The sequence below is a fragment of the Podarcis bocagei genome (genome assembly GCF_964188305.1).
Source record: "Podarcis bocagei genome assembly, chromosome: 7".
NCBI classification, from domain to species: Eukaryota; Metazoa; Chordata; class Lepidosauria; order Squamata; family Lacertidae; genus Podarcis; species Podarcis bocagei.
In genome coordinates, this window is record NC_138132.1 from 69,976,645 (window position 1) to 70,004,557 (window position 27,913).

The 27,913-nt window shown below is 47.8% G+C and overlaps 1 protein-coding gene across 11 annotated transcripts in view; it reads right to left on the reverse strand.

The window, feature by feature from the left end:
• The window catches only part of EPHB2 (EPH receptor B2), a 128,882-nt gene extending 110,542 nt beyond the window's left edge, over window positions 1-18,340 (reverse strand). For all 11 annotated transcript variants that reach the window (XM_081201450.1, XM_081201442.1, XM_081201447.1 and 8 more), the window contains exon 1: window positions 17,985-18,340. In XM_081201450.1, coding sequence (XP_081057576.1) covers window positions 17,985-18,075 — 91 coding nt within the window. In that variant the 5' untranslated portion in view covers window positions 18,076-18,340. The remainder of the gene's footprint in view (window positions 1-17,984) is intronic.
• Between the last annotated feature and the right edge of the window lie 9,573 nt (window positions 18,341-27,913).

Sequence of the window (27,913 nt, forward strand, 5' to 3'; positions counted from 1 at the left end):
AATTAGCCCTGAGTGTTCACTGGAAGGACAGATAGTGAAGTTGAGGTTCCAATACTTTGGCCACCTCATGAGAAGAGAAGACTCCCTGGAAAAGACCCTGATGTTGGGAAAGATGGAGGGCACAAGGAGAAGGGGACGACAGAGGACGAGATGGTTGGACAGTGTTCTCAAAGCTATGAACATGAGTTTGACCAAACTGTGGGAGGCGGTGGAAGACAGGAGTGCCTTGCGTGCTCTGGTCCATGGGGTCACGAAGAGTCGGACACGACTAAACGACTAAACAACAACAACAGAGTTGGAAGGGACCCCAAGGGTCATCTAGTCCAAGTCCCTGAAATGCAGGAATATGTCTGTATGGGGACTGAACCCATGACTCTGGCGTTATCAACGCTACACTCTAACCAACTGAGATAACTGGGGATCTGACTTTTCAGCTCCCTGTGTCCCTGGCTCCAACCCCACAGAGTGTGCATTCTTACCCTGCTTTCCCCTCTCCTTTCTCTGTCTCCCAGTGGTCTGACTCGGTTTAAGGCAGCTTCCTTTGCAAAAGTCCTTTTCCAAGCAAGGTGATCAGGAGGGGTGATAGCATAAGCAAGCCAAATTCATTGATTTCGGTGGCTGGGACATAAGAATACAGGGAAAACGGTAAAAGAACAACTGCAACACATTGATTTGCATCAAGCAGCCTTGTTGCAAGACACCGTAGAGATGCACATGCTTTGCATGCATTCCTTAGTGGAAGATCACATGTATGCCATGCATATTAGTTCATATGAGTTTGCCATTCATAAGAACGCAAGGAGAATTCTGCTGGATCCATCTAGCGCAGCATCTTGTCTAAAGGCACTCACAGCAGCTTGCTTCCCATGCCCATATGTTTCATTCAGAAGGTGTGTATCTTAGTGATACCCCCTTAATCCAGCATTGTTGCTGGAGACTCAAGGGCCTTTGATGCCTTTTCATAGCTGTTCTTGGGTCGCTCATCTCCCATGCATTGGTAGCCTCAAGCTGGAATGTGTGCAAAGGAGAACAACCGAGATGATCAAGGGTCTGCAAACCAAGCCTTATGAGGAATGGTTGAGGGAGTTAGGCATGTTTAGCCTTTTAGAAGAGAAGGCTGAGAGGTGATATGATAACCATCTTCCAATATATGAATGGGAGATGGAGCGAGCTTCTTTTCTGCTGCTTCAGAGGGTAGGACCCAAGCCAGTGGATTCAAATTATGAGAAAGGTGCCGCTGATTGTACTCACTCCAAAATCACAATGTGCAACCCTGGCAACCCTTGGTCTAAATTAATTATTTGTCGTATAGGAAAGGACTTCCTTTCATCTGTCCTAAATCTACTGCTCATTCATTTCACTGAATGCCTGAGTTATAGTACGTCAAGGGAGGGAAAAAACCTTCTACTTTCTCCACACCACGCAGAAATATATATATTTCAGTGACACAGGCACCCTTGCCATCTCTGAAAGCCTTTTGATGTATTGCAAATTAAAATCATCGTCTGCCTCTTGAACTTGAAACAGGGCTATGTAGAAATCTTAAATAACAAAACTGGGTCTCTTCTACATACCTCAAAGTGAAACCTCATCCCCCCCTTTTTAGTATAACATGGCTTGATTGAAACACCTGTGCATCATGCAAGGGGTTAGGAATACCTGACAAGCAGAGGGTCAGGTAACATGAGCAGAATCTGACCCTGCGACACACACACACACACACACACACACACCCTCTCTGCAACTTTAACCCACTTGAGAGAAAATGCTTAGCAATGCATGAGCTGCATTTAATGCAGGCTTGGAAGGTGGGTAGAGAGTAGGGATGGGCAAAAGATTTGAAGGCATCCAGAATTGGGAACTGAAGCAAGATCTCTCCGAAGCAACCCAAAGTGAAGCAAGGATTCCAAGGAGCTTAAGGGTGCGTCTGTGATCTGGATGTAGATCAAAGAAATGTTAGAAAGTGTTAGAAACAGTGTTAGAAACTCAGATATATAAGCTAGGCGCCAACTGGCTCCTCAAACCACAGCTGCCCAAACGGAATGCCTAGTTGCCCCTTTTTAGGGCCAGATGGCAGGAAAGTCATGTTTTTCAATACGACTTTTTGGTTCCTGAAATTCATTCTGATTGTGCAGATATAATATCATGAATATAATTCTACAGTGTGTATTGTTAGTGTGTGAAAACAGGCAAGATCAAAGAAAAAGAAGAGAAGAGTTTGGATTCAGTATCCCGCTTTATCACTACCCGAAGGAGTCTCAAAGTGGCTAACATTCTCCTTTCCCTTCCTCCCCCACAACAAACACTCTGTGAGGTGAGTGGGGCTGAGAGACTTCAGAGAAGTGTGACTAGCCCAAGGTCACCCAGCAGCTGCATGTGGAGGAGTGGAGACACGAACCCAGTTCACCAGATTACAAGTCTTCCCTCTTAACCACTACACCACACTGGATCTCCAGGTATGCACCTCCAGATGGTGGAGACATCAGGCACTATCCTGGCACCCAGGTATCTTCACTTGGTTGCAACTGGCCGATAGCCAGGTGCAAAATGCACCTGGCCCCCGGTGAATTTTGAACGCTGGAAAGGAAGCATGTTAACGAATTTGCCTGAACCATGTGGCCTCTATATCCATGGACAGGAGGCAGGGAAATGCTTGCAAGCCTCGCTCCCAATGTCTGTGAGCATTGCTACATATGCTCAATCTACAACCATCTTGATGTTGAGCAGAGAATATCCAAAGGCAGCTTCTACTTGTTTCGCGTGAATGCCAGTAGAATTATCTATGCGGTCAAACATCCGAATAAAGATGGATCTCCAGTCATGCGAGGTGTTCTTCTTGCATTCAGATGAACATTAAATAGATCTCCCCTGCAGACCTTCTCCGCTCAACACGGGGTTGGTTAGAACTGAGGAAGGCTCTGATATCCATCCCAAACATGAGATGAATGCATGGACATTAGCAATTGCTGCTTCCATTTCCATTTTGGGGGTGTCAGAATTTTCCAACATTCCTAGGAATAAACTACGGTGGGTGATGTGTGCAAGATTGTCACAGGCTAGAGCTAGGCAGATCCACCTCTCTCTAGTGCCCTAAGGAACGAGCTCGCTTCTGCGAAAGAAGTGCTCTTGTAGATGAGGCTGGAGGAAGGAGAACCATTGCAGAAAAGCAGATTCCGCCCACTGAATTCCCCACTGCCATCAGGAAGAGCTGGATCTGCCTTGTGTCAAGGAGGCCCAGTCCAAAACTTTTACCAATAGAGGGGTGAACAAGAGGCTGTTTCCAAACACGCAACAGCATGAATCATCCACATTTCCGAATCCCTGTGCTAAAAGAAATGTGCAGCGTAAGGAGGCAGAATGCAGCGCTGGGAGCATATTCAGTGCTGAACAAAAGCATTAGGTGGGGAGGCTGGAGAGCAGAGGCAAATGTTCCCAACCCCGCTGAGGGCAAGCACAGCGAGTCATGGCTTTGCACATGATCTTCGGCAAGGGGATTCCCGCTTCCAAAGTTGCACATCTCTCCCCCCCCCAAATATGCCCAAATATGGTGTGACGTGTTTGATTTCCAGCTCTGTCCAAAAACAAAGGACCCTGAAACAGAAAGCACTGGCAAGCCGGCTAGATTCGAGAAGGGTGTCCAAATTCCAGGATTTTCACTCGGCACAGTCTCCCCCAGTATTTTCTTTCATTCTTACAAGGCAACTGCAACTAGGAATATCCAGTCTCTGCATCCCTCCGACCATGGCAGCAATCCTCCCAGCTCAAACAGAACACGACAAAACAATGGGCATGCAGCAGACTGCTACAGTTTATATAAGAAGAGGCTGCCTGGTTCAGGGCAAAGGGCAGTCCAGCTCAGACTCCCATTTCCCACTGCATCAGGCAATGATGATGTAGATATCTTACCTATCATTTGCCATAAGGTCCCAGGGAGGATGATAATATTAAAATACAACAGGTTGCTTCCGATGTTAGCTCTGCTCATGCCTGAAGTTGATGGGCATGGCATACAGGTCAGTTCATTTCAACAGGTCTACTCTGAGTAAGTCCGAGTTGGCTACAACCCATGATTAACATCTGTTAAAGCAACTTGCAATCAGAAGATGGTCCTAAAGATGTACATATAGAATCAGTGAATCATAGACTTGTACAGTGGTACCTTGGGTTAAGTACTTAATTCGTTCCGGAGGTCCGTTCTTAACCTAAAACTGTTCTTAACCTGAAGCACCGCTTTAGCTAATGGGGCCTCCCACTGCTGCCACGCCGCTGGAGCACGATTTCTGTTCTCATCCTGAAGCAAAGTTCTTAACCCGAGGTACTATTTCTGGGTTAGCGGAGTCTGTAATCTGAAGCGTATGTAACCTGAAGCATATGTAACCCGAGGTACCACTGTGTAGTTGGGATGGACCCCAAGGATCATCTGGTCCAACCCCCTGCAATTTAGGAATCACAGCTAAAAAATCCCTGACAGAGGGGCATCCGACTTCTCTTTAGAAACCTCCAATGAAACAGGGTCTACCACCTTCTGGGGTAGTACATTCCACTGTCAAGAAGTTCTTACCATTAGAAAGTTCTCCTGATGTTTAGTTGGGATCACTCTTCTTGAAATTTGAATCCATTGGCTTGGGTCCTACCCTCTAGGGCAGCAGAGAGAAATTTGTTTGCTCCATCTTCCATACGTGTGTGTGTGTGTGTGTGTGTGTGTGTGTGTGTGTGTGTGTTAAAGGTCAGAGTAAAGAGGTCTCTTCACCATAAGACAAACACTGTATGATAAGGTACTGGACACACCTCTGTGAGGAGGGTATCCCACAGTTTAAGGGCTGCCAGAGAGACCATCCTCTCCCAGCCCACAACTTCCTCCAAACTTCCAAGGGCAGTGGAACTACCAAGAAGCCCCCACAGATGCATCTTGGTATCCCACAAGGGTCCTCCATTGTCCACAAAATCTGGATATTATGACCTCTGAACATGACTGCATGGCTACCAGGTACTACCAAGGCTCCACATCTACAAAGTAATGAAAGGGTTGTCCTCCATCCTGCAGCCTTGCCCCCATCAAGGTTGCAAACCCCCCAGAATTGATACTTTGGGGCACCTGAAAAAACAAGCACTTGGGGTCTTCAAGCCAACAGGGGGCTCAGTACACACAAACACTCTGCCCCCCTGCAAGGGACAAGACAATGCGATGAGTTCAAGAGATGAGTTCTGAGGTCACGTTCCAGGAGTCTGTCATTGTGGAGAGCCCTCCTCCCACACTCTTATCCCAACAAAGGCCACCAGAGTAATCTCCATCCTCCAGCAGAAGCCCTCAGCCAAAAAGAAAGGTCCTTCGGCTGCTTAATGGACCCTTTATAGAGTCTTTTACAGGGAGGGCGGGTAACATAATCCCAGCCTCAACATTTCTTTTGACTGCTCTGCGAGGTTTCAGCTGTGATTCAACTGTTGGCAAAGTCCCACGACCCATAAAACACACACAGAGAGAGCCCAGCACTGCAGAGGAAGCCCCGGGGTATAGCAATGAACTCAGTCAAAGGCCACGTAACCAGACTGATCTGGGGGATGGCGGGGGGGGGGGGCTCAGCTGCAGATCCACACTGCTTGGATGACGAGGGGTGGGGAGTGGAGAGATGCCCCACTCCAAGGTTCCCCACAGCCCATGCTGTTCTGCCCAGAAGAAAACTGATGGCCACATTGCTGCTCTCACTATCGGAGAGAGCTGACATCTCTGAAGGGGAGGACACTATTTTAATGGGATGCAGGGCACTTCCAATGGGGGCAGGGACAAAAACACCAGAAGAGCCTTCTGGATCAGGCCAATGGCCCACCTAGTCTGGCACCCTGTTCTGCCAGTCGGATGGACTCCTTTTCTAACATGTTTTCATTAGGAACATCTGCAGATCAGCAAGAGAGCTGGAGCACTGCATGCAGAACAGCTCAGGTGCAACCCCCAACATAGGAAGCTGCTTTTTGTGGAGTCAAATTACTGGTCCATCTACCTCAGTATTGTCTACACTGACTGGCAGCAGCTCATGAAGATGCTTCCAGCAGAAACGCTTCCCAGCCCTACATGGAGCTTGACCCTGGGACCTTCTGCATGAAAAGTAGATTCTTTCCCCCCTAAAGGTAAAGGTAAAGGGACCCCTGACCATTAGGTCCAGTCATGGCCGACTCTGGGGTTGCGGTGCTCATCTCGCTTTGTTGGCTGAGGAAGCCAGAGTACAGCTTCCAGGTCATGTGGCCAGCATGACTAAGCCGCTTCTGGCGAACCAGAGCAGCACACGGAAATGCCGTTTACCTTCCCACCGGAGCAGTACCTATTTATTTACTTGCACTTTGACATGCTTTTGAATGTGCTAGGTTGGCAGGAGCAGGGACCAAGCAACGGGAGCTCACCCTGTTGCGGGGATTCGAACCGCCAACCTTCTGATCAGCAAGTCCTAGGCTCTGTGGTTTAACCCACAGCACCACCCGCATCCCCCTTAGCCTTTCCTAATACCTGGGCATCTCCAGGTAAGGCCAAGAGTGCCCCCTGCCTGCCTGCCATTATCATAAATACATGACCTGCTGTGCTGTATTTAGAGAGCAAAGTCTACAGGTACTTCACCACCGCAAAAGTCTTTTTAAGCCATTCTGATAACTATGGTATTTAGGCATGTCTGTTTGTAGTAAGTGCAGTTTTCATTTTAAAATCAGGTTATTTAATTCTTTTTAAAGGCGTGTGAGAGGGGAGGGTGAAGGAGAGAGAGAGAGAGGCTGGCTATAATTGATTTTTTTTAATTAAAAATCCAATTTAAAGTTTAAGCAAATCTTTCCTGTAATTATTGCTCGAAGCATCCAAAGTGTTTTTGCCCTGGATTCAGGCTTGCTGGTGTCCTCATTTGCCAGAGCACTTCAAGGTCAATATCAATCACACATTTAATGCATAAATAGAAATTGTTATTAATAATGTTGATCATCACCCTAATGACAGCCACCACCATCTAGCAGGGTATCTAACGTACTGAAACAGGGATGGGGAACCTCAGCTCCAGCAGCCAAATGCGGCCCTCCAGGCCTCTCTATGTGGCCCTCAGGCCTTGCCAACCACACACCCTTCTCCCAAGGCCACCCCTCACCAGTCCTCCTTTCTTGCTTTTCCCTGGCTGGAGTGGGCCCTTGAACTCTGACAATTCTTCTTGCTTGCCTGGAGGGAGGATAGAGAGGCGGCTGTCAGGGTTTGCAGAGCCTCGCCTACTATACAGTTGTTAAAATTCACACCCACTTTTCCTTCTAGTCCTGCCAACCCCTGGCAGGTGGCCCCTGGAAGGCTGCCCAGAAGAGAATCTGGCCGTCAGACTAAAAAAGCTCTCCCCACCCTGTACCAAAAGGCCACCTCTCGCAGTGCCCATTCAGTCTCTTCTTGAAACCCTTCAGGAAAGTGAATCGCCCAGGCTGCTTGGCTGATCTTATCACTTCGAACATTCTGACACAGCTTAGCCCAGATCTGTCTTCCTTGTCCTACCTTTGGTGGATAAAAAACAACGACGATTCTTCCTCTCCTTTCTGACATGCTTTTAAATATTTGAAAGGGGAGCGAGGAGGGGGAAAGAAGTCAATGTGCTTTGTATTCTCCAGATTTGACAGCCCCAGACCTGTCTGCTTTCCCTCACAAAACTCACCTGGGATCTTCCGCCACTATTTGATAGGATGCTGGCAGATGCCACTGAGGACCTTGGCTGCAGAATGGACTTTCAGCAGGGGCTGAACAATAAGGGTTCTTCTAAGCTTGCAATTGAACCATAAAGAAGGCTGATTGCCGAAGAATTATGGTGCTGGAGGAGACTCTTGAGAGTCCCATGGACTGCAAGAAGATCAAACCTATCCATTCTTATGGAAATCAGCCCTGAGTGCTCACTGGAAGGACAGATCCTGAAGCTGAGGCCACCTCATGAGAAGAGAAGACTCCCTGGAAAAGACCCTGATGTTGGGAAAGATGGAGGGCACAAGGAGAAGGGGACAACAGAGGACGAGATGGTTGGACAGTGTTCTCAAAGCCAGCAGCATAAATTTAACCAAATTGCGGGAGGCAGTGGAAGACAGGAGTGCCTGGCGTACTCTGGTCCATGGGGTCACGAAGTGTTGGATACGACTAAACAACTAAACAACAACAACTACTACAAGGTTGCAATCCTGAACACAATAGGACTTACGTCTGAGTAAGCATGCAGTACGATTGTGATGTAGTTCAGCGGTAGAGCAGCTGGCTTGGATTCAGAAGGTCCTAGGTTAAAGCCTTGGTTTCACCAGGCTGGGGGAGTTGCAGCCTGAAGGCAGTGTGCTTTAGTGGTTAGTGCATTGAAGACCAAGATTTCAGTCCCCACTCAGCTATAAAGCTCACTGTTTTTCCACTGTATTATTATTATTATTATTATTATTATTATTATTATTATTATTATTATTATTAACACTGGTATATACCACTCTTCATCCATAGATTCTTGGGCAGCTCACAGCATAAAAAAAGATAAAAATACAAAACAAAAACAAAACAATAACCGCCCCTCCCATAAACACATTAAAAGGATATAGGATCATAGAATCAAAGAACTGTAGAGCCAGAAGGGACCGCGAGGGTCATCTAGTCCAACCCCCTGCAATGCAGAAATCTTTTGCCCAACATGGGGCTCAAGCCTATAAGCCTGACGTTAAGAGTCTCATGCTCTACTAATTTAGCTATCTGTCAGGGACTGTACTGAGAACAGCACTGAGGAGGAATGGTGGGAGCCTCCCTATCCCTCTGCTCCTGCTCTTCTGAATCTCCTGAATCTTCTCAGGAGCAGGAGGGCAGTATAGATTTGAAACAGTGGCTTAAAGAGGGGCATAGTTCAGAAGGCAGAAGCTGGGAGATACCGGATAGGGAACAGCTAGGAGAGGAAACACCGGAAGAGAGAAGGTTAACAGATTCACAGTCATTGGACAGCATTCCTCCACCCTCCCCAAGGTCAAGAAGAGCTCAGAAAGTCTCAGAACAGAAAGCACAGAGGCTACAAGCTCAGATGACAAGACGTAGGAGTGACGTAGATTAATAGGGATGGAAGGGGTGTGAGCCTTAATTGGGAGCACCGCCGTTCCTAGGTAGATGCTTTCCTTTGTCCCTTATTTATTAAAGGAACTAACTTGTAAGAATTTCCTTTTGTTTGATCTGCTTATTTACAGGGGAGGAAGCTGATTCCCCGAAGCCTAACACTATCCTATATGTATTATATCACAGGGTGGTTGAGAGACTAAAATTTGGGGAAGAGAACCATTTCACACCACCGTGGGCCCCTTGGCGCATGTAAGGAATTAAAAGTTAAAATAAACCCTGGAGAGTTGCTGCCAGTCAGAGTAGACAATACTAACTTAATTGAACGAGCAGTCTGAATCAGCATGAGGCAGTTTCCTATGGTGGGAAGGGTCAGTGCTCTGTGGTAGATCCCAAGCTCAGTCCTTGGCATCTCCAGATATAGCTAGGAATGTCCCCCTGTTGGGAACCCTGAAGAGGTGCTGCCAGTCAGTGTAGACCATACTGGACTAGATGGGGCAATGATCTAATTCACTTTTAAGACAGTGTCCTATATTGGGAGGAATGCACAGTAAAATGCTGGTTATTTTTTGCTTTTTTAAATGCAAACTGATGCAGAGTGATGGAGAACTGGACATAAGATTGGGGGGGAAAGAAAACCGAGAGACACCAACATTGACAAATCCCATCACAAGCTGTGAAGCCTCCTGCCATGTCAGTGACAGCTTTGCTCCTTCTTGAGCCTGAGCAATGGACCTTGGACAGCTCTGGAGCTTGGATGTTGCATGCAAGCAAATCCTTGCTATTTATTCTTTTATTGAATTTGTAGCCTGTCCTCTCTCCCCAAGGACTCCAGGTCAGTAAACAGATACACAACTTAAAAACAAAATGCAAAAACTATCTAAAACATCCCCCCCCCCCAAAAAAACCCCAGTTTAGAATGTGCTCTGCTGACATTTCTCTGTGATCCCTCCTATCACGACTTCATCCCCTCTGACTTTTCATGTCTCGGTGGTCAATTTGTAAACCGGCCCCCAGCCTGAAAAAACAATCACACACCAACTTAGTGAATCGCCTGTCGCTCCTGGATCTGAAGTTGAAGCTAAACAGGCATGAAGCCAAATGTGGATAGATAAAAGTTTTTCCCTCTATGCTAGAACTCGTGGACATCCAATGAAGCAGAATGTTGGAAGAGTTCGGACAGAGAAAAGAACTTCATGCCGTTAATCTGTGGAACTCCATCTCCAAGCTGTTACGCACAGCCAACCTTTAAGTTTCTACATAAAGCCCAGTTTCCCCTTCTCTCTTCCCTCTGAACCCCAAATCTAATTTGATTAACATCCAGCCGATGGAAAAGTTCTGGAGAACTCGACATTTTGTTCACAATTTTGTGACATTTTAATTCAGGGATGAGGAGCGTCAGGTCTAGCGACTAAATGCAGCCCTCTGGCCCTCTTCCTCTAGCTCTCTGCAATTTCCCAAACCACCCCTCCTCTTCCCAGTCCACATCTGACCCTGCTCTACACCCTCCAGAGTGTTTTTGCCTGGCTGGACTTTGTCCTTGAACTCTAATGATGCTTCTTGGAGGACAGAGAGGGAGGGCTGAGAATAGCTAGGGTACTATAGAAAGATAAACCTTATATGTGTTTCTCCGCCAACTTCTGCCTCTGTCCTGTCTGAGAGCCAGTGTGGTGTAGTGGTTAAGAGCAGTGGACTTGTAATCTGGTGAACTGGGTTCGATTCCCTGCTCCTCCACATGCAGCTGCTGGGTGACCTTGGGCTAGTCACACTTCTCTGAAGTCTCTCAGCCCCACTCACCTCACAGAGTGTTTATTATGGGGGAGGAAGGGAAAGGAGAATGTTAGCCACTTTGAGACTCCTTCGGTAGTGATAAAGCAGGATATCAAATCCAAACTCCTTCTTCTACTGTTGATATGCAGCCCCCAGAAGGTTACCCAGAAAGGTATGTGGCCCTTAGTAGTTAGGGCTGGAAAAGACCCCTGTCTGAGATCCAGCAGAGCCACTAGGTAGACCAATGCTGTGACACAGTGTAAGGCAGATTTCTGTGCAGATTAGCAGCATCTGAAGCTCAGCTGCATGCAAAAGCTTTTGAGTTCAATCCCTGACATCCCCCAGTAAGGATGGACATTGGACTACAATTCCCATCGACCATTGGAGATACAGGCTGACAGCGGTGTAGCATGGGTTGTCAGCATCCGGGGCAAGGCAAGTAATTTGCGCCCCCTAACCCGTGGATTTGCGCCCCCTAACCCTACAAATCTATGCCTATGAATGATGGTCCCTCTCTCTTTCTCATATTCCAATTGATTCCCATTTCCGCCGATCGATCCCCGAAGCTCTCACCCAGCGAAATTCGTGCGTAATTACGCTTCGCCATCCCTAATCCTGCCGCTTCCACCGGGAAATCATGACGGTGCGTTTCTCCTCTCCAAACTTTCCCCGGCCCTTTGCCGGCCGGTGCAGCCCTTTTGGCTACGAGCTCCCCTCCTTCTCTGTCCGACCCCACCTCCCCGTCCAGCCTCCCTACCTCCTGAAAAAAAGGCGATGGCGCCAAGCAGGACACCCCCGCGGCCATCGGAGAGAGGCGGGGCCAAGGGAGGCAAGCCAATGGGCGAGGCGGGGGTAGGTGGCCACGGGGGCGGGCGCTGCCGCAGTCCTCGGGTGGGCAAGGTAGGAGCAGGCAGAGGCTGGCCGGCCGCTCTGACAATAGGGGCGGGCCGAGGGCACGACGGGGCTGGGCCCTCTGGACTCGCCCCCCCCCCAGATGTTGCGCCCGGTGCGGCCGGCACCCCTGGCACTCCCCACGCTACGCCACTGCAGGCTGATGGGAACTGGAGTCCAACAGTCTGTCTGGAGGCCACTCCATTTGCATCTCCATTGTCCCAAATGTAGACAACCCCGAGTCAGACAAACCAACGACCTGACTCAACACAAGGCACTTCCTGATGTTGCAGTGCAAGAATGACATACCCTTTCCCGGCTTCCCATCGTCTGTTGTCTCCCTCCTGCCTATTTTTAGACTGTAAACTGCTCAGAGGCCTGGACCTGTCATCTCATTCTTTCTCCAGAGCAACTTACGTGGATGGTGCTGTCTAAATCACCGGCATCATCAGTGCTGCCGGCCTATCAGGACTCTTCCCCTCGCCCCATGACCCAAAAGAGAAACACCCTCCTGTTGCCACCAATGACAAGAGGTATTCTCCCCCCCCCACACACAATTCTTGGTGGATATGAAAAGGGGAGATAAAGAGCAGGAGAAAATTCTCCCTCCACTTCCTATTTTTAAAAAAGTAGATCCTGTCACCAGATGCAAAAGGAACTCTCCCTTGTTCACCTTCCACAAAAAAAGAGGACTCTCTCTCTCTATTTCAAACCTGGATGCGCTGATCTAAAAATATTTAGCGTAAATATTTTAGTTGCAGGTTGTTGCATTTCAGATGGAGACCTTTAGTGCCATCGCAGATGCCACTGAAGATGGGGTAGCTGTCACCAGCCTCAGATGGTTCCAGATTCAAATGTGGGATTTAAATGTGCACATCTGATCACGCTCTTGTCTTTCTTTGACATTAACATTTCCCTGTTTATGTCTAGCAGTGGGAGATCTCCCACGACTGCAGCCAGGGCCACTCTTTCCCTGCCCATCTGTTTCTTTTGTGATTCTGCTTGGCTCTGCAAAGCATTATCTTTGAAAGCATCAGCAATGCACACACCGCAGGCCAGTCGAGTGTTTCTGTTTCATTTTCTGTTTCTCAAAGCAGCCTGCCTTGCTTCTATCCAGGGAAGAGATCTGTGTCACGGGATGCCTTCTCCAGACAGACGGCATTGGATTAGAACCCACAGCCCTTCATTCAAGAACACCAGTGCAAATATCCAAAGGACTCAGCTGGGAAGGTCCCAGGAGAGACAAGCTTAAGCCTAAAAGGTATTATTGGTTGGTGCTTTTGAGGCAGCTTAATTCCTTCTCTAAAGTGGGAATGAGGAACTTCCAGCCCTCCAAATGATGGGAGTTGCAGTCCAACACCATTTAAAGGGCCACATGTTTCCCGTTCAAGCTCTACATCTACACCTGGCCCTCCAGATATTTTGAACTACTGGTGACTGGGAGTGGCCACCGGGACCACATAACACCAGTTCTGAGAGATCTGCATTGGCTCCCAGTACGTTTCCGAGCACAATTCAAAGTGTGGGTGCTGACCTTTAAAGCCCTAAACGGCCTCGGTCCTGTATACCTGAAGGAGCATCTCCAACCTCATCATTCAGCCCGGACACTGAGATCCAGCGCTGAGGGCCTTCTGGTGGTTCCCTCATTGCAAGAAGTAAGGTTACAGGGAACCAGACAGAGGGCCTTCTCGGTAGTGGCGCCCACCCTGTGGAACACCCTCCCTTCAGATGTGAAGGAAATAAGTAGCTATCCTATTTTTAAAAGACATCTGAAGGCAGCCCTGTTCAGGGAAGTTTTTAATATTTAATGCTGTATTGTTTTTAATACTTGATTGGGAGCCACCCAGAGTGGCTGGGGAAACTCAGCCAGATGGGCGGGGTATAAATAAATAAATTATTATCATTATTATTATTATTATTATTATTATTATTATTATTATTATTATTATTACAACTCCCATCATCCCTGGTCACTGGCCATGCTTGCCGTTGCTAATGGGGATTGTGCACTCCAATACAGTATCTACATCTCTGCCCTCTTAGAGGCATTGAAAGGGAAGGAAGCATTTTGCTTTTGTGTAACAGCTTCCCTCTCTCTCTCTCTCTCTCTCTTTCTCCACACACACGCACACACACTACTGTTCACGCTGACTTTGGTGAAAATAAAAAGCTTCAGGTGTTATTAAACCTTTAACTGCCTTAGGCCACAGATCCAAAAACTAGTGCATGCAGTGTTCCATGTAAATTCTGAATCTGAACCCTGCACCCCACCACCATGGTCAAAATCCAGGTGCTTTAGCCTTGTTGGCAACTCTTGTTTTGATTTTTTTATAAGGTGCTGAACATGACAAATCTTAAGCTGGGACCTCTCAAATATTGCCAAAGACATCAATTGAATGCATCTCTAAAACAGAATAGCGTTAAGTGCTGCAGCTTAGATTTGGGCGTCTGCTTTACATGCAGAAAGTTCCAGGTTCATTCCTCCAAGTAGGCTGCAAGAGCCTCCTGGTCTGAAACTTGAGAGACTCATTGCTGCCAGACCCAAGAAAAGCTTTGCTGAAAAGGAAAAGGGGAAAAAGAGCCCTGCTGAATCACACCTCCTGCAGGAATGAGTTCCATAGTTTAGCCATGTACCGCATGAAGAAGTCCTTTCTCTTTCCTCTGTCCTGAATTTTCCAACATTCATGGGTGTCCACAGGTTCTGCTGTTGTGTGTGTGAGAGAGAAACTTTCCTCTGTCTCCTTACTCCATGCCAGCGATCCCCATATGTTTATTTGTTATTATTCCCAAATAAGCCAAGGGCCACAAACAGCAAGTGACAAAACCATAATTAAAACAACAACAACAACAGCAACCTTTAACACAATTCCTGTTCAGACAAACACTCGGAAGGTTTTCGGGCTTAAAATGATAGCTGGAAGAGGAAACTGCTCGGAAAAGGCACCAGAAACAGCACCTGCCTAATATTCAAGGACAAGGTGTTCCAAAGGGTCGGTGCCACCACACTAAAGGCCCTTTTTCTACATTGTGAGGAACAGACCTCCTTAGAAGGTGCTATCTGCAGGAATGTGGTGATCAATCAGTTACATAAGAGTGCACCTAACCCTTGGCTAGATTTGCCAAAGGATTGAACCTGGGATATTCTGCATGCAAACCTGATTTACTGCTGAGCTGAGGCCCTTCCCTTAAGACATAGAAAGCTGCTAGACAATCGATCCGTTTAGCTCAGTGTTGTCAACTCTGACTAACAGCAGCTCTGCAGGATTTCAGACAGGAGTATTTCCTGTACTTGGGCACTTCCTGCAATGACAGTATTTTAGGTAACCAAGTTCACATGGGGCGGGGAAGGGGGCGGGAAGCAATAGAAGTCTGGCTTTGGCAGAATCTTAATGCCAAAATTGACACGGGGGAGCTGTTATCAGATCTCCCAAGCTTTTTTCCATTCTTTGCTTTAGTGCTTTATATAAATATATATAGCCACTGGGATTCCAATTTTGATTACACCAATAGAGCTGGGGAAAGGGGTTGTTCACACTTTCCTCCATGCTGCATGCTGGCTCTAAATCACACAATCTCTCTCTCTCAGCTGCTTCTGACCAAGCATGATGAGCCTTAGCTAAGCAGCAGAGAATCAGCTTTGCATGCAGGAGGTCCCAAGTTCAGTCCCTGGCATCTCCAGGTAAGGATGGGAATGCTCCCTTGCCTGAAATGCTGGAAAGCATGTAGTAATGAGGTGGATGGACCAATGGTTGGATTTAGTAGAAGGCAGCTTCCTATGTTCCTAAACCCATTGGGGGTGTGTGGAGGAAGGAGTCTTGGGTTTGGAAAACAAATGAGAATAGATTTAAACAGCCACTCCAAAAGCTGCTTCAACTGAAATCCAAACACCACACCCCTCTCCAAAGCTAAAAAATAATAATATTGGTGGCTGCATTCATGGATCTACAGCATTCTGCTTGAGGCATGTGATCCATCCACACACAACTCAATATTTACATTGTGGTGGATTCCCTGCACGCACGCACACACACACACACACGTTGAGTATTTTGTTGCAGAGAACAGTGGTTTAAATGGTTTTAACTGGGGTAAGGGAATTCTCATGAGAAGTCACATCATCTGGAACCCATCCTCCCCCTCCCAAAAATCAAATCAACAGGACAGGATCTGAGAGTACCCTTAGAAACCCAAGGAAGTCATGACTGATGAATCTGTAGCTACAAGACAACTAGAGCATGGAGGGGGGCTGCCCCCCAAGCAGGTGTTTCTCCATTTCTTAACCCTCTTGCCCAATCCCCTGAACTTCTGCAAATACATAAAAGCCTGCAGAACCCCAAATATTGCAACAATAATCCTGCTCACAAATCTAGTGCCACGCGGTCAGCACTGCAATGAAAATATTTGGCATCTGTGGTTGCCACCAGTTCACCACCAGGAAGTTGGGGGAGAAAAAAGCCGAAGTTCCAACAGGGCAGTAAATGGCTCCCAAATCATGAAGCGAAATGTGTGCCTGCCTCAGTCCTGGACGTGGGTGGGGGTGGGGAATGACACGCCCCTAAAAGTGACTGTTGCATGTCATGTCTTGGATTTGTGCTTGGTGTATTCCCAGGAAGGAAGGCCACAGCACATTGCACATGGCCAAGAGTTGGGCTTTTCACTTAGCATGTCGTACTAGAGCACCAGGTGGTAACTTCCAGGTCCATCTGGGCCCACATCTAGCAGGAAATGGAGAGGGAAGATGGGTGCTCTATCTCTGCGGAGACAGAATGGGGGGAGGCAGAACCAGCCCTGCGACTTGTGTCTCAAAATGGCGTTGCACAAGCAACATTCATTCACGGTGGTCAGTGAAGGCGGTCCATCACCCCCTCCAGACCACTTCCTAGCTGTGTGACTGCAGGATGAGGTCCATTCATGCATCAGCCTTGCTGCCGTGAGCGCAACCCATTCATAAACACATACGCACAAGCACCAAGTAGGGCAAAACCTGTGAGATGAGAACATCCACCACATTTCTCCTAGAGGGTCAGTGAAGGCAGCCCATTGTTACTGCACCTTGCAGAACATGTCGGCTCCTGCTGGCCACTAAGGGCAGCCCACCTTTCTTCTGCTCCCCCCTCCCCAAATTTCAGACCAACTGTCACAGGATGAGGCCGTTCGTGTGGGGACATCATTCCTGCTAGTTAATGAGGACCATCCTGTCCTCATGGAAGATGAAAGGTTTGACATACAGAAGATCCCAAGTTCTATTCATGGCACCTTCTCATAGACCTGGGAAGAGCCATTACCTGGAACCCTGGAGAGCTGCTGCCAGTCAGTGTAGACAATATAGAGCTGTATGAATTGATGCTCTGACTCGCAGTTTTCAGTGTTCCTGTTTGGGATAGGCCTTCACAGGCAAAAGGTCCCAGATTCAACCCTTGGCATCTCTAGAAAAGGCTTCCTGCTGAACCGCTACAGAGCTGCCACAGAGTGTGGGCAATATTGAGCTAGACGGCCTGCCTCTTCCTGTGTCCCTAAGCACCCCAGGTGACGGCCACCTGTCAAAGGATGTCAAAGGATGAGGCGACAGCCCAGGCACCATTCCCGCTGGTTCCTGAGGGCTCCCCTATTCTCCTCCTGCAACCCAAAACGAGAGAGCAAGTTCCAGCCTGGGCTGCGGCCACCTCCCAAGCATCGTGCCCGTGCCCGTTCCCTTTCCATTCCCCCACCAGCACAAAAGCCCAACCACGCTCTGGAAGCAGAGCCGCGCCAACGCCAGGAAGCGAGGCAGCTTTCAAAATCCGAATGGCAAAGCCACGTTGGAGGAGCCACCGTAGGAGAAGCTACTGCTGCCCAGCTCAGCCCAGCCCAGCCCAGCCCAGGCCGCCCTCACGAAATCCTCGTAGGCAACTCGCTGGCCGGGCCTCCTTCTTCCTCCCGGCCGCTGCCAGCCAGGCCAGACCGGGCCAGGGAGCGGCCTTTCAGCGCGCCCCGGACTCCGGGCTCCGGCGCGCGTTTGCCAAGGCAGCGGCCGCTTCCCAGAGAGCGTCGCCCGTCGAGGGGGGCTGGGAGCCGCAGCCGGCGCCGGAGAAAGAGCGGCGCGGTGCTGGCTCTCCCGGTCCGAGGAAGGGCTCTTGCTGAGCGGCCTCGGCTCCCCTACCCTCGACCCTCCCCCTTCCTCTCGCCACCCACCACCTCCCCACAAAAAAACCCCGAGCGCTGGCCGTCGCGGGGCGCCCTTCCCGGCTCAGCATCCTCGTCGTCGCCCGCTCGCACTCACCTTCCACGGCGGCGGCCAGGCGCAGCAGCGGCGGCAATAGCAGGAGCCCGAGCCGAAGCAGGAGCGCACCCGGGCCCGGCGGCGGCTCCATGGCGCGGCGCTCTCAGGGGCTCTAGGCGGCCATGGAGCTCCGAGGAGAGCGGCAAGGCCGGCGGGGGGGAAAGAAAGAGGAGGAGGATCGGGGGCTGGAGTGGGGTAGGGAGGAGGATCGGGGAGGGGGCGCTGCCTGGATAGCTCGCGCCCCGCTTGGACGCTCGCTCGCTCGCTCCGTCCGCGACCGTGTCCGCCTGGCGCTCTGGGAGAGGGAGCTAGAGCCGCGGCTTCTGGACGGAGGCGCGCTGGGCTGGCCGCCTGCCTGCCTGGAAGGCTCGGGATGCTGCAAAGGCAGGCGCGGCGAGGGGAGGGGAGCAGAGGGGAGGGGGCGCGGGGAGGAGACTGGCGGGGGGAGGGGGCGGCGAGCGAGGGGCTGCTGCTGCTGCTGCCGCCGCCGCTCCGCCCGCTTGCCTCGCCAGGGCCGCGCCAGGAGGCCGGCGAGCGCGAGGACTTAGGCACGTCGCCGGCCTTTGCGCCCTGCCTGCGCGCTCTTGTGGATTCCGCTCTCGCCGGGGAAAGGGCCTGGAGCTTTCCAGGATAGAGAGGGTTAATCCGGCATATTTGGGGGACGGGGGACGGGGCGGAGAATTGGACGTGTGGCCTCAGAAGCCTCTGTGCACATGGAGATCCGCTGCGAGGGGTGTGAGATGCATCCGTTCTGCGGCCATCTCACTCACCGCATCCCCCAGGGGGATAGGCTAGCTCTCTGGCCCTCAGTGGCTGCTGCTAGTCCCCGTTGCGGAATGGAGCCTCCGTGTTCAGGAGCAGTCTACCAGATGACGGGGAGTACGGATTTTTCAGAAGCTTTATGGCTGGCCAAGGTGGGCTGCGGTTTAGATATATGTGATATCTCAAGGGTTGTCACATGGAAGAGGAAGCAAGCTTGTTATCTCCTACTCTGGGTGGGTAGGACTGGAACCAATGGTTTCAAGTTCCAAGAAAGGAGACTCCGACTAAACACCAGGAAGAACTTTCAGACTGTTCGACCGTGGAAAAGTCTCCCTCTGGAGGTTGTTGACTTTCCTTCTTGGATGTTTTTAACCAGAGGTTGGATGCCCACCTGTCATTGATGCTTTAGCTGAGATTCCTGCATTGCAAGCGGTTGGACCAGATGACCATTGGGTCCCTTTCAACTCAACGATTCTATGATTCTATGAAATCCTGGGCTGACTCAGGCATTGTGAAATAAGTGAAACTGACCACCTTAAAGGGAAGTGGGCTGTTAAGTCTAGAGTATATTAGTTGCTACTCTGCACCACTGTCAGGTGGAAAGAGGAGGCTGGACCACACATAAGTTTCAGCCACCAAGGTTCACTCTAGAGGAGGGAAGTCCCTCCAGACATTGTGGACTACAACTGCCATCCTCTCTGCCCATTGGCCATGCTGGCTGGGGCTGATGGGAGTTGAAGTCCAGCAACACTTGTCCCAGGGAAAGACACCTAGCAACATGCAAAAATCATGTATGTGTTTATTTGTAGATTCTCCACTACCACCACTTAATGTAAAAACTAAATGTTTTACGTAAAAGCAGAACAACGTGCAATAACATTTTCTTTGGAAAGCTAGATTAAGAACAAAACTTTGTCAAGTCAAGTCAAACTGAGTATGTAGGGCTGCCCAATGAAATCAGTAGACCAGGAGTAACCGGAAAGTATTATTCTTCGTGCAGTACATAACTGTTCATTGCAGCAAGAGGTGGAAATGGTTGCCTCTGCGTTAGATGGCTTTACAAAGACATCAGACACTTCCCTGGAGTTGGAGAGGTCTGTCAATGGCTTTGACAGAGCCTCCAAGATTAAGGAAAGTCTACCTCTGAATACCAGTTGCTGGAGAGCAAGGATGTGAGTCTGCTGTCACCTTCATGCCCCTTTTGTGTGGGCTTCTCAGAGGCACCTGATCAGCTACCAGGATGAGAGTCTAGGTGTGCCTTTGATGTGATCCAGAACAGGCTCTTCTGATAGCCCGGGTAGTAGCATCTTCATCCCAGTCTGGTTGGCTTGTGGCAGGAACAGGAGGTGGGGTTCATTACTCGCTGCCTTGAGATTTGTCGCTCCTCGGGGTTTTGATCTGAATTGTTGTTGTTGTTAATAATATAGTTCCCTTCATCACAATCTCTCAGGGCAGTTCACAAGATAACTTCTTCTAGAAATCGGTTGTACCACTTGTATTGGAAAAGGAAAGGACACCTTTGGTGGTTGGTTCCCCTTGGGACTAATAGGCAGAAGGAGGCAGGAAGCCCAACAGTGGACAAAGGCATTACCACCCCCTGATTGGTTATAAGTAAGAAGATAGTTTGTATCTGACAGAAGACAGTAGGAGATGAGTGGGGCATTGCCCCATTCACCCCATTGGCTCTCCCTTCACTGCTTGTCATCCTCTTGCACCCTCCAAACATTTGTTTAGAGCGTTGTTTCCAGAAGAACTGAGTAGGCGAAAGAGTCTGGGTTACCCCCAACAGCGTTTTGCCCAGAGCAGACCCACTGCAGTTAATAGACAGAAGTGAGCCATGGCCATTCATTTCAATGGGTATACTCTGAGTAGGAGCAGCACTGGGTACACCCCCTCTGTGTTTGCCAGCAGTTTCCTTCTTCCAGCCCTGAAAACCCTTCACAAGGGAACCACTTCCAAAATATCTTCCAAAGTGAGTTTTCTGGCTTTTGAGGGTTGAGAATAAAATATTGAAAGGGGCGGCGTGTTACTAGGTGCTAATGACACCCACTTTGGGGCTTCATTTGCTGAGAAGTTATTGGGTGGTATTTTTACCTGAGCTTTCTGCTCAGTTAAATCTTTGGTGTGCGTTAAATAAATGGTTCATTGTGGGTGTCTTCCAGTGTTAGATTGACACTGTCCATGAATTTGATTCAGTTTATCAAAGCAATTTAATAATAAACAGACTTGTGTATGTGTAATGTATAAAAACACAACTAAAACAATTTCTCATGTATATATATATATATATATATATATATATATATATATATATATCAGCAGGAAGCTGCCTTGTACTGAGTCAGGCCATTGGTCCAGCACCCAGGGGCAGGGCTAGCCACCCACAGGGGCGGGGCAAGCATCCCAGGGGGGCGCCACCTGCGGTGAGCATCCCAGGATGGTGGGGTGGCAATGTCACCCCCCTCAGGGATGACACCCGGGGCAGACTGCACCCACCACACTGCCCTTCCTCTGCCAGTGCCATTTAGCTCAGTATTGTGTGCACCGACTGGCAGGGGCTCTCCAAGATTTCTGGCAGGGAGTTTGTCCCAGCTTTGCCTGGAAATGCAGGGGGCTGAAGCTGGGACCTTATGCACACCAAGAGGGTATGCTTCTGAGCACAATTCAAAGTGTTGGTGCTGACCTTTCAAGCCCTAAACGGCCTCAGCCCAGTATACCTGAAGGAGCATCTCCATCCCTATCTCTCAGCCTGAACACTGAGGTCCTCCTCTGATGGTCTCCTGCTGGTTCCCTCACTTCAAGAAGCGAAGTTACAAGGAACCAGGCAGACGGCCTTCTCGGTAGTGGCACCTGCCCTGTGGAACACCCTCCCGTCAGATGTCAAGGAAATAAATTTAATATAACTTTTAAAAGACATCTGAGGGCATCCCTGTATAGGGAAGTTTTACATGTTTGATGTTTTACTGTGCTTTATGTTCTTGATTTGTTGGAAGCCACCCAGACTGGCTGGGGTAACCTAGTCAGATGGACAGCATAAAAATATTAGTATTAGTATTGTAGTGTGAGCTCTCTCATGGGCCTATGTTGTCTAAGCATGCTCAATCAGCCTTAGTTCACAAAACCAATCTTTGCGGTGGGAGTGGGGGGGGGCGGTGTTGGCTGGGCCACTGAAAGAAGCATAATTCCCTGACAGTGTGAACAAACTGCTAAGCGTCTGACGACAGCAGTTGACATTTGTCCATTGCAAAGGCAGAGTTTCACCTCTTTTGCTGCCACACGCCCTCCAAGACTTTGCAGGGGTAGCCCCCTTCTTGCACAGTCAGGGAAGAGTGCCCAAGGCTCCCCCATGGCATCCTTACGCACTGCTGAAGGCTCCGCTCTGCCTGTTTTTATCCACTTGCTCTGCAATCTCCTCTCCTCTGACAAATCGAAAGCCAAGAGAGTCTAATTGTTTCTCTGGGTTAAAGACATACTACAAGCAGACAGACAGGCAGACGGGCACAACATGTCTGATTCCAAACAAACAAACATAATATGCCTCAGCATATGTTTCTCACAGTTCAGAATGAAACGCACCAGCTCCGGGGGTGTTCATTCTTGTGCATTTCTATGTGCATCTTGCTAAAGACAAGATGCGTTTCAGAGAGAGAGAGGATGCTCCTTCAGATTATCTGTTCTTAAGCCCGATTTGCTTACCATACTTTTCCATTTATAAGACTAGAATGTATAAGAAATCCAGACTGTGGGGAGCCCCAAGAAATTAATAAATACAATTTGGACTATAATTTAATCTTTTATATTTTGGTTTTTGGTTTTTAATTGAAGTATTATGATTGGATATTTAATTGGATGTTTTTTATTGGAAAATCAATAAAAATGATTTTTTTTTATAAAAAAAAGACTAGAAATTTTTTTATTTAAAAATTATGTTCAGAATTGTGGGTCGTCTTATACACGGATACAATATCCCCCCAATTCCTCAATTTGGAGTCCTCAAAAATAAGAGGCGTCTTATACACGGGGGCATGTTATACACAGGAAAATACGGTATGTGGTGGTTAGACCATGGGGTTGTAGCCAGTACCAGTCCTACTCAAGGAAGCCCCACTGAAATTAATGACTATGACTAGTTTGATAGACCCACTGAAATCATGGAACCATAGGATTATAGAACTGTTGAGATGGAAAGATGACCCTGAGGATCATCAGTATTTCCTAAACTTGGCTCTCCAGCTGCTTTTAGATTACAACTCCCATCCTCCCTAGCTAGCAAGACCAGTGGTCAGTACAGGAATAGGCAGTGAACCCATATGGAGATCGAATCTGCAACCTTGGCGTTATCAGCACCCATTTGGCAATCACTCATAGCCAAGTAAGATTGTCTTCCATAAACACAGTTTGCTCTTAGCAAACTGAGCTGTGAAATGAATGAACCTAAGTTTGTCATGGTCATTAAGTTTCAGTGGGTCTACCCTGAGTAAGGCTAAAATTGGCCACAACCCCCGTGGTCTAAGCACCGCATAAGCTTTGTGTAAGCAAATCAGGATGAACGCTCAAGCTTGTTTTCGGCAGGTTCAGAGGGTAGAAACCAGATGAATGGATCCAAATTACAAGTAAGGAGATTCAGACCGAATACTGGGAAGATCTTTCTGATGGCAAGGGCTGTTGGGCAGGGGAATGGGCTCCTTTAGAAGGTGATAAACTCTCCATCACTGGAGGTGTCTAAAGAGAAGCTGGAAGGCCATCTATCAGGGATTTTTTGGCTCAGATTTGTGCATTGTGGGAGTTGAACTAGATAACCCTTGTTGCAGCTTTCACCTCTAAAATTCAGTGATTCTGTGACCTGTGGTCAAATAAGCAAGAAAGCTTTGAGTAAGCAAATTAGAATGAATGCTCGTTAAAGACCAGGCATAGGATTGTATTCAACAAAGGTTTACTCAGAATAGATCCAATGAAATAAATGAACTTGTTTAGTAATGAAAGAATCTGTCCATTTTGGCCCTCTCACAATTTCTCACACCCCCTCCCCCCATATTAAATTCAGTTATCTTTTTTGAAAAATAAAATAAATAAACATAATTTTATCAATCTAGATTTCCAAGGTAGTCTACAAAAGAGAACCATAAAACAAATATAAAACAGATCAAAAACATCAGAAACAAAAGCAGTTATCGTAGCAACAGTAAAAATACAAAAAGCAATAGATATAAAATCAGTTAAATTCAGGTATCCACATTTTGCAGCATAACCCCCCCCCAAAGAAAATCCATTAGTGTTTTCGTGTGAATTTCTCCTATTAAACACATATTTGTATGCACTTTTGATGTGTGATGCATTTTTGCGCATTATTATTTTTACCAACACACTCAATTTTATGCACATTTCTCCCGAATTTATGCCTTTAATATTTGTTTGGTTGGTGAACTGCATAGCAGAATTTGAATTTTTGCTGTGCGGATTTTGCGTTATAGCTGTGTTTTAGTTTACGTATTCTTTTGAAAAGTGTGACTTTGATAGATTAGGCTTTAACTGAGTCCTGAATTGGCTATCATCCCTACCTCTGAGTAAAACATAGATACAACTAAATCTTCGTTCAGTTAGATACTAAGTCCAGTTTTCAATCAGCATCCATCCTAATTTGATTGTGGGGGGTTACTTCTTGTTAATCATTCTCTGAACCCACATTTTCAATTGCATTTATTATTATTATTATTATTATTACATACATGCCAAAAAGAATACAGTTATACAGATAATACAAATTACTGAATACCAAAAAACAAGTAATAATAAGAAAAAATACAAAAAAATACATATTGAAAAAGAAAGGGGGGGAGAGAATTAGAAAAAAAATAAAAGTCCAAAGAAAAATAGAAGAAGTTGACTTCCTTCGACCACTATACAGTTAATATGATCTCATATCTTTAGTTGTCTGTAATCATTTTGCACTTAATGGAGAGACAATTTGTTTACCTGTGGAGTTTCTAGTCTAAACTAAGCCATTTATAATTTTGGGAACTAATTTTCTTCATATAATTTATAAGGACTATATGAAGAAACTTGGTTCCCAAAATTATAATTGGCTTAATGGTAAAGGTAAAGGGACCCCTGACCATTAGGTCCAGTCGTGACCGACTCTGGGGTTGCGGTGCTCATCTCGCTTTATGGGCCGAGGGAACTGGCGTACAGCTTCTGGGTCATGTGACCAGCATGACTAAGCTGCTTCTGGCAAACAAGAGCAGCGCACGGAAACACCGTTTACCTTCCCGCCGGAACGGTACCTATTTATCTACTTGCACTTGGCATGCTTTCGAACTGCTAGGTAGGCAGGAGCAGGGACCGGGCAATGGGAACTCACCCCGTCGCGGGGATTCGAACCGCTGACCTTCTGATCGGCAAGTCCTAGGCTCTGTGGTTTAACCCACAGCACCACCCGCGTCCCTATGATTGGCTTAGTTTAGACTAAGAATTTCCTCCCAATTCCCCCCCTCCCAAGCCCCTTTTAAAAATGAACTCTTCCCAGACCATACTCCTCACCTGCCCTGCTCTGCAATGACCCCTGAGCATTTTTGCCTAGCTGGAATGTGTCCTTGAACCCTGATAGACTCTTGCTTGGCTGGAAAGGTGACATTTGTTTTCATTGCCCCACCCACCTTTGCCTCTGATCCTGCCCATCATTGGCATGTGGCTCTTGAGAGGTTTCCCAGAAGGGAATCCAGCCCTCAGGCTGAAAGGGGTTCCCTACTCCTGGGCTGGAGTATTCCGACCTGATCTAAGGCAATATCCTATTTATTCAGCTTGTACCGTATCTCCATTCTACAGGATTTCATGGGCCATTTCTCCCATTCCCCCCTGCAACCTCAAGGAGTGAACAGAATCACCTCTTCACGCAGAGGCCATCAATAATTACTGCGCTGACAACTTTTAGGCACCTGCATTCACCCCCTCCCCTTGTGAACGGTGCAAACTTGCCTGGAGCTTGGATCCAGTTCTGAGTGAGTGCACACAGCAAATCTTTTCAGCCAGAGGGAACTGTCTTAAGGAATTCCTCCTGCCTCACCCCCCTCCCTGCATTCAACTGCCCAGAGGAAACTTACACAGAGACATGCACACATACACACCGAGAGAGAAAAGGGAAGGGGGTGGCGGAAGGGTGTTTGGTGACAGATCTCAACTTAGCAGTGACTGGCAGCTGCTGCTTCTCAGCTGCTGTTAAGAACGTGTGGAAACGAGGATTCTGCCTGACACCGAGTCAGACCATTCCAACATTCACTGTCCTGCATGAAGATGTTGGGAATTGAACAACCTCCCATGGGAGGTTGTGGACTCTCCTTCTTTGGAGGTTTTTCAGCAGAGGTTGTTGGGCCATCTGTCATGGATGCTGTAGCTGAGATTCCTGTATTGCAGGGGGTTGGACTAGATGGCCCTTGGAGTTCCTTCCAACCCTACAAGTCTGCAAATCCACTGATCCATCCAAATTAGCAATTCAGGCAAGGAAAATCCCCAGCCCCCAATGGAGATGGCCAGGGATTGAACCGGGGACCTTCTGCATGCAAAGCAGATGCTCTACTACTGAGTTACTTACTCACTGGTAGGGCTAGGAATGCCCAAAACACTGGAGTAGGTCAGCATAGACCAGGGGTCAGCAAAATTTTTCAGCAGGGGGCCGGTCCACTTTCCTTCAGACCTTGTGGGGGGCTGGACTGTATTTTGAAAAATAAAATAAAATGAATGAATTCCTACGCCCCACAAATAACCCAGAGATGCATTTTAAATAAAAGGACACATTCTACTCATGTAAAAACACACTGATTCCTGGTCTGTCTGTGGGCCAGATTTAGAAGGCGATTGGGCCGGATCCAGCCCCCGGTCTTAGTTTGCCTACCCATGGCATAGACATTACTGAGGTAGAGGGACCAGTGGTTTGATTCACAAAGGCAACTTCCAACCCTCCTTTGTTAAGGGGGAGCTCTGTTACTTCCCCCGCCGCCACCTAATACAGACTTAATTCACTTAGATCAGAGAACCTGCACCCTTCTGATATTCAACATGGGAAGTTTGAGAGACAACGACTTTTTGTAATTGGCATCCTTTGTAAGGAATGCCTGCCCCAGGGAAGCCCACCTGGCTCCATTACTGGTCACGGTTATTTGTCCCCTGGAATGCTGGGATACCTGGGTCTCAAATGAGTTCAGGATGACCTACCTGGCTCTCCCTCTGTATCCTCACAACTACCTTGTAGGGGAGATTAGGCTGGGAGGTAATAGTGACTGGACCAAGTTTACCCTATGAACTTTAAGGTAGAGCAGGGATTTGAACCCAAGTTGCCTCAATCCAACACACCAACACCACCATATTTATTTTATTCCTAACCTTCTCGATATCAATCATCTTGGTGCCTGGAGTAACGACCGATAAAACTGTCGGTGGCGATCACACAGGGTCCCAGGACGCTTAACGATCTGTTGATCCCTGTGCCACCACTGTGCTCGCTTCCCCGCTGCCACCAACCCATTACTCTCTGGTAAAACACTGAGTCCAGACAGTTGTTAAAAGTGAACCAAAAAAAAACCAAAAAACCAGAGGCCTTTCTCTTGGGCATTGTCGGCCAATTGGTGCCAAAGAGGGACAGAACTTTTTTTATGTACGCTACAACAGCAGCAAGAATACTCATCGCAAAATACTGGAAGACACAAGATCTACCCACTCTGGAAGAATGGCAGATGAAAGTGATGGACTATATGACATTGGCCGAGATGACAGGCAGAATCCGTGACCAAGGAAAAGAGACGGCGGAAGAAGAATGGAGAAAATTCAAAAGTTATCTTAAGGACTATTATAAACTTAATGAATGTTAGAGTGTTGTGGTTTTCAGGAACAAAGGGATACAGTGATATAAGGTCAGAATATAGAGATGACTAAGATGACAGAGGTTGGAAAGTAATAATTGGGAGTTGCTATAAAATTATGGACATTGGGATGCAGAAAGGGGGGGTATGGGGAAGTCCCAGAAAAGAGGTTTATGAAAATATGTTATGAAATTATACGTGTATGTTTGTCTTTTTAAGTGTTTGTTTGTTTTCTAAAATTCTGTAAAACTAATAAAAATTTATAAAAAAATAAAAATAAAAGTGAACCAAAAAACCCCCAAGTTTATTTTACAAACA